The sequence below is a fragment of the Etheostoma spectabile genome, chromosome 23 (genome assembly GCF_008692095.1).
Source record: "Etheostoma spectabile isolate EspeVRDwgs_2016 chromosome 23, UIUC_Espe_1.0, whole genome shotgun sequence".
Taxonomy (NCBI): domain Eukaryota; kingdom Metazoa; phylum Chordata; class Actinopteri; order Perciformes; family Percidae; genus Etheostoma; species Etheostoma spectabile.
In genome coordinates this window covers 10718185-10725746 of record NC_045755.1, presented here as the reverse complement: position 1 = coordinate 10725746, position 7562 = coordinate 10718185, and the positions used below count along the sequence as shown (strand labels likewise).

Sequence of the window (7562 nt, the reverse complement as noted above, 5' to 3'; positions counted from 1 at the left end):
CAGCTAGTTTGAAGTGTTATCAAACATAACTTAAAACAGATTGCTTTAAAAAAGTTAGTAATTTAAAGTACTAAAAGGAAAATCACAACCAATTACCCCCTATTCCACAGTTGCCTGAAGGCCATCTGCATTAACTTAGCTTAGCTAACTTAGCTAAGAAAACAAATACTTTTAATTGCAGCATTGCTTTTCACTGAATCATTTTTTAATCAAAATACAGGATGAAGAAGAAGAGGAGGAGTGTGTGACAGAAGAAAACAGCGGAGCAGAGGACGAAAAAGATGTTGAAAATGAGAAAGAACAGAAAAAGCACGAAACACAAAAGCAGAAAGAAGACATAAATGAAGAGGAAGAGGAAGAGGAAGAGGAGGAAGAAGAGAGTGAGGAAGATGAGGAAGTTTTAACACCGGAGGAAGAAGATCAGGAGGAGGAGGAGCAGGAGGAGAAAGAGGAGGAGGAGGAGGAACAAGATAATAAATTAAAACCTGAACCCTTAAAGGATTCTGGGGCTTTAATGTCACAGGCCAAAAACCTGATGCTACTGAAGCCGCAGAGGGTGGAGCCTACGAGACTGACTCCTCCCCCTACACCTGCAGACCCCAACGCGACCGGAAACCCAACAGTTGTCGACGAAGCTCTCCAACAAGCTCTTAGTGACGACCCTGAACTCACAGAGGTTAATCTCAACAACATTGACGATATCTCACAGGTACGAAGGCAGACACTGTTAAAACTAAAGTGCGCGAATATTTAATATGAATATGCGTCTGTTACACTAAAGCCATTACCAAATGAGTTGATACAAAGTTAGTTAAGTATGTCAGCTCCACAGAACTCTCTCTGTAGTTCTCAGTATGGCTGCAGTATGTTTAGAAAATGGTGAAGTCTGGTAACAGAAGCTTGAGTGAAGATAATTACCTCTTGTGAAGAGTCCATCATGTTTTTTAATCCTCTGTGTCCTCCTTGGCTACTAGCAACTGCGTGGAGGAAGGGTGGGGGTGGCGCGCGATCATCGAATGCTTGCGTCAAACTACGCACTATATCTTTAAAGGTTTGTCAGTTATAGGTGTAAATGCAGTTACCTTCTGGATCAAGGTTAAAAAAAGGCTTTCATCAAGGTTTCCCTATTTCATCAAAATAGTCGATTAAAATTAGGTATCAGTTTTGATGTGTGGTTTGAGTTTGGTCAGAGGAAGATGTGCTTACTAGCACCCTGCTCTTTACTGTTGAGTAACTTTTGATTGTATTCCATCTCATTTCTAGAACCAGACGTCTTGCCATAGTTATCTAATGAAGGGCATAGTTACATGTTTGGCCCAACCACTTTTTATGACTGAAAATCAACAAAAACATGGTTTATTTCTTCTTGTGGTTTACTCAATGGCAAGTAGTAGCTAATAGGTATTTTTTTATTATTGTGGTGGAGTGGCAAGAGGATGACCTTTGTGTTGACTTGGTAAACACTGGTCTTACTGAAGTGTTAAATGTCTTCAGGGATGCTCTGACGTGGTGGTGGTAGGGGCAGGGGCTGAAGTGAAAAGTATTTCCCAATAGTCCTTAAACTACCATTTCACCATTAAACACATTTTACAGCTCAGTGTGGTATATCTTTGTTGTTGCAATACAGGTCAAATGACATTCTATGTCAAAGATTCTCTATAACTAAAGACAGCACATTACATGCTGCCCCAAAGGTACGAAACACTTTCTGTCTCCTAAGTGGGTGTGGCCTCATTTTTAAGTGTTGTGAACGTCATGTGGATGGATGAAAAGTTATATGCAGCACATATTTATATTTATCTTCTGCTGACATAACATATTTACACAGCTAAAAGCCATTTTTAGCACTACAAAAATTACTTGACTTTGTTGCTGAGACAGAAACAGGTTGCAAACATGTTTAAGGGGACATGGGGCTTCTGAAAATTTGGTCCAATATTTTTTTTGAGTGATTACAGGGCAAAATAATCAGTCATAATCTCTGTTTATGTTCACTTCTCCCATTGGAATCAATACTTAGGACCTACCTGGTGGAAGTCTCCTAAAGAGATATGGCAGGCAGTGGTGAAACCCACGTGACACAGATACAGAAAAATTCCTCTGAGTTGCGGCGTCTCAGCTCTAAACTGTCTCTGTCTATATGCGTTTTTGCTGAGAATGTTATGATTTACTTTATAGGAAACCCTAATCCGATTTGCTGAAGCACTGAGGTCCAATACACACGTGCGGGTCTTAAGCCTCGCCAACACCCGGGCCAACGACCCTGTGGCTCTGGCCATTGCTAAAATGCTGAGGGAGAACTCGTCCATCACTAGTCTGAATATAGAGTCCAACTATGTGACTGGAAAGGGTGTGATGGCGCTGGTTCAAGCACTTCCTGGAAACAACACCCTGACTGAGCTTCGGTTCCACAATCAGAGACACATGTGTGGAGGACAGGTCAGTCACTTCTCACTCACTTTCCATTTTGTCTCAATCAAACAAATCTTCACTAAGCAACCAATCTCTGGTTAGCAGTTGTTCTTGTCTATGTGCATATGCATGGTGTAACCAGGTGTAACAACTTCCCCCCCACAGGTAGAGATGGAGATGGTTAAGGTACTGAGGGAAAACTACACTTTAATCAAGCTGGGCTATCAGTTTAACCTGCCTGGTCCCAGAATGAGCATGACGGGAATCCTCACCAGGAACCAGGACCGCAAGAGACAGAAACGGCTGCAGGAGCAGAAACAGCAGCAGCAGAGCCAACAGGGAGGGCCAGACGGAGCTGTTAACCCCAGAACCACTGCACTGGTATGTAACTTTGCTCCTTTATGAGAAGATGGGTAGTAAAATAGGATTGTCCTTTTGCATTACGGTTTTCATTGTCTACATCTCTGTGACGAACACTGACAAACTCTTCAGCTAACAAGCTATATGCTAATGATATGCAACTTTGACAAAAGGTGGACTGGTTATGTATGGTAGGCGTACATTCAGTGCTTACTTTCAGTTGTTTGCATACAAACTGTCACTTCAACTGTTTACAGTGCACACACTTTGGATCTCTGGTGCTCCAAATTTCAGTTTATTTGTGTCATTTTATTTGTATCAAGCACTACTTACCTTGACTGGTATTTCAATTTGCACTGCTGACTGTTCATTCACAGTACCAATTGTTTACATTTACATCTGCAATACCGTATTTTAACTGTGACATGTAATTACTTTCCACTGCACTTTAATTTGGATAGTCTCTGCCCAAACTTTATTTTTACTACCTTCAACTCCATTGTTATACTGCTCATTTTAGCCTAACTTATTATATATATCTATCTATCTGTAAAGATTCTGTTTATATTAATAGCCATCTGTATATATATTCATAGTACATATTAACTTGTAAATCTTGTTAATAATACTTGTTATCTATATATTATATTCATAGGACAAATCTATCTGTAAAATTCTGTTTATAATAGTATTCATTTTTATATTTATTCAGTACATATCCATCCTGCACTTATGAAACCATTGTATATCCTGCACTTACTGCTATTGCACTTCTGGTTAGACCCAAACTGCATTTTGTTGCCTTGTACCTGTACATGTGTTATGACAATAAAGTTGAATCTAATCTTATCTAATCATTTACAGTTAAAGTTACACTTTGAATGATTAAAAACATGCTTTCATTGATTACACCTTCAAAAGTCTTTACGTTTGAACTGGCACTGCACACACTTTAGTGCTTTAACTGACGCTTCAACTACTTTGAGTGCTTAAGTCCGATTTGCAATTCCTATACATCTCACATGCAAACAAAATTTATGACATTTTACCATGCTTGGTGTTCATACCTGCTAGTCTTTTCTAGTTCTAAATGCATTTGTAATCATCAATTTTCCTCTTTCTGTCTCTAGAAAGGAACTCCTAGTTCATCACCTTACAGCTCACCCAGAGCCTCACCTTGGTCCTCACCCAAACTTCCCCGGAGTGACGTGGCTAAAAAACATACTCCTCCTGCACCACCTCCTCCCCCTCCACCACCTCCTCCTCCCCCACCTCCTCCCCCATTGCCACCTTCCCTGCAGCGGGAGAAGAAGCCCACCAGGATGATTGCGGAGGTCATCAAGGCACACGAGGCAAGCAGCAAGAAGGTGAGAAAGACAAAAGGTAAGAAGGGCAAGAAGGGGAAGGAGTCGGGGAAAGAAGAGACGAGTAGCATCTTGAAGGAGCTCAAGAACATGTTGAAGCCTGTGTCGGTGGAGAGGCGAGGGGAGGAGCACAGCAGGCCGTCCACGCCAATGAGGTCAGCCCACGACCAGCTGATGGAGTCCATTCGCAACAGCAGCGCCTGCAGCCTGAAACGGGTGAGTGGATGGATTTATTCTACAAAAAAACATATTTTCAATCTTATTAACAGTGATTGTCCCCTAAATGCTATATCAGATTGAAGCTGGATTACTTAAAACTGTGTTGAAGAGCATTCCTCCTCCGCAAGCAGTCAAGCAACGTACTTAATGCAAAACTGCATTGAGGGCACCTACGTGCAAACTGAACAACTAGACAGTTAATTTAGATGAGGGTGACACAGAGTCAGTTGTGTCTGAGTCATGGTATGTTCTGTCTCTACACTGGGGTAGGCATGCAAAAGACGGCTTACCACCAGCCGGCACTGTGGTCTGATCACAATGCCAATTACAGCCAAAGACAGAGATACAGAAAAGCCAAAATGTAGCCAATATTAATGTCAGAGAAGCCGGTCAAGCGGTATAACCTTGAAAAGGAAGATAAGCTGATACAGAGAGAGAGAAAGAAAGATAGAAAGACGAGACAAACAAATAAGAGAGCATCATGTTTATCTCATCTAAAAACATTTTTTTTCTTTTACTGTAAAGGAAATTGATACATCTGATTTTCTTTTTTTTATCTTAGAGAAGAAAATGAAGTATTACCTTGGCTGAAGCTTTAGCACAGCTTGTTACATTGTTAGAGTGGAAAATCAGCTGAGGCCTCAGATGGCAGGGTCTCCTAGCTGCAAAATTCCTGCCACTTAGTGTAGGTATTTATAGAAACTGTTCAGTGGAGCTTCGATAAAGACAGATATGACACGTTACCACAACAGACTCCAACAAACACATCCAAAACACTTCATCTGTTGACACCACTGAGGACCCATAGATTTGATGCAATGTCCTGGTTTGCAAGCTTATCAAGAAAGATGATATTTTAAACATTATACTGAATAACATACTGCAATCATGATTCCTTAAAAATCCTCTTTTAAAAAGCATAACATAACAAGGCTACAATTAGTGTACATGGCCAACAGCAGGTTAGTTAAGCCTATCATTTAGACTGGAAACAGGTGGAAACAGCTAGCCTGGCTCCATCAAAGGTGACAAAATCCACCTAGCTATACTGTAGCAGGTCCTGTAAAACTCACTAACTACCATAGTATTTATATTAACATATGTATTTTGTTTCTGTATTGATTAAATAAACCAGATTTTACATGTTAGCTAGCTGCTTCCCTCTGTTTCCGGTCTTCATGCTAAGCTAAGTTAACTGGTTGCTGGCTATAGCCTAGCTACATTCAGACATGTGAGTGCTATCATTGTCTTTCCTTAAAGCAACACTAGAGAACTTTTTGTACCTTCAAATAATGTTTCCAAAATGGTTTCAGTGGTTCATCAACTTGTAACAGGGTGAACAGCCCTTCTGCATTTGTTTTGCAGCTTTCTATGGGCTATAACTATGCTAGTTTGCCAGATCGGGTAGCGGATCCTCAGTTCGAATGAGACAGCAGTAATGGACAGTTCCGCTTCCAAACTGTAGGGGGACCAAAGAGTAAAAGTGCTTTGGTGTTGCTTTAAATGTATGACTAAAAGTTGCTTAAACATTTGAAGTAAAATTTGAAACACTTGTAGTCTGGCTAGTGTAACAACCAGAAAAATGAGCCACTATAAATGAGCTTCACATTATTATATTATTATATGCGTTATGAAAACAGGTCATTGCCAACTTTTCGATGTTACTAAGTCAGGACCACTAACTCATGCCATTCCTCTCATTTGCAATAATGCCTTCACTGCCTGTATTTAAAACTGACAAAGCATTGTCATTTTCCAGGTGGAAGTCCCACATTATCTACGATAATACAAGCAGACGTAAAAGGGGTCTCTTCGTTGCCATGACAATTGGGGAGTCTGATGATGATGATGATGATGATGATGGAGTGATGAAAGCACAAGATGAAAACATGTTGGTGTTGCTTAGCAGGCAAAAACTGAATTCTTACTCATGAAAAAGAAAATAGACTGGACATTTGCACTGCAATAACAGCTTTACAAGTTGTTTTTTAAAAAGTATTTTAAAAAGTATACTTGGAAATGATGTTTGTATTTTAATTTTGAAATGAGTTGACTGAGCAGTTCACTGATACGTTTTCTAATTCACTGTTTTCTTGTAAAATTGTAAATATGATCTGTTGCTTGTTGAATTATGTGTTCATTTCTAAATATAACCATTTGGTGTTTACAATACTACTTGTCCGTGTATGTGGACTGTTTTCTTGTTTTCTGGTTTCTGGATGAGTTCCATTTGAAAGAAAAGGGTCAAGCTGTTATGCAGCAGTGTTTTTATCTGTGAGTCAGCTACTGGTCAAGCACCACTGATGCATATTTCCACTCAGACCCACTCACAATCCACCCACTACAGTCAGCTTGTATTAGAGCAGGGCTTTGGGGCACTTTGTCTGAACAATTCACAATGCATGGCAAGTCAAGGGAACACTGCTACACACTCACTGCTAGTAGGCTACCGCTGACATCACAGAATCAACTTTAAACAGAAATCACAAGATCAAATAAAAAGCTGTGGGCTACTTCAAAAAACTGAACGTGAAAGTGAAAAAACTGAAAGTGAGACTAACGTTTGAGAGAAGATTTAACACATTCTTCCTCTTAAAAATGGAAAGTTAAATTTGAAAGCACACCCTTGTAAAACACACCCTTGCTCAGTTCAATACACTCGGGTCATTTGCAGCTACTTTGGTCTGTACGACCAGTAGCGGCTACTGTTAGCTCATGCTACCCAAATGTACTTGGTAATGTACAACTCTTTTATCCTATATTTGTCAATTATGGGATAATCCTGGGATAATGTCACAGTAGAACAAGTATAGAAAAATAAGCAAAATTACCATTGTAGGGCAATATCTTCCTAATGTTTGCTAACATTAGCCACCATGAGCTACTGGTTTTATTGATTATTTCAATCCCACCGACCGAATAAATCTAGAAAACTTGTACCTACTGTACCTATAACTTGACATTTTTTGCTGTTTTTCTGGTGCTGCTACAATTTTTATGTTATATTTAAAGCAAGAACACCAAACACATGTGATGGGCGAGACCCAAGCACCAAAGGATTTAGCCAATTTAGAGATGCTCGGTCAAAAGAGACACATTAACAAGACAGAAAGGGAGGGAGAGACTGATAGAGGGCAATAAGTAGAGACTCTTGGGGCCAAAGACAGAGAGAGAGGTGAGGTTGAGAAGGAGAGACCAAAAGCATGT

General features: G+C 40.0%; 1 protein-coding gene across 1 annotated transcript in view; it reads left to right on the top strand.

Moving 5' to 3' along the window:
• The window catches only part of lmod2b (leiomodin 2 (cardiac) b), a 7218-nt gene extending 691 nt beyond the window's left edge, over positions 1 to 6527 (top strand). Inside the window, exons 2-6 of the mRNA XM_032505033.1 lie at positions 221 to 709; positions 2179 to 2439; positions 2578 to 2793; positions 3903 to 4352; positions 6115 to 6527. Coding sequence (XP_032360924.1) covers positions 221 to 709; positions 2179 to 2439; positions 2578 to 2793; positions 3903 to 4352; positions 6115 to 6141 — 1443 coding nt within the window. The 3' untranslated portion in view covers positions 6142 to 6527. The remainder of the gene's footprint in view (positions 1 to 220; positions 710 to 2178; positions 2440 to 2577; positions 2794 to 3902; positions 4353 to 6114) is intronic.
• Positions 6528 to 7562: the final 1035 nt, after the last annotated feature.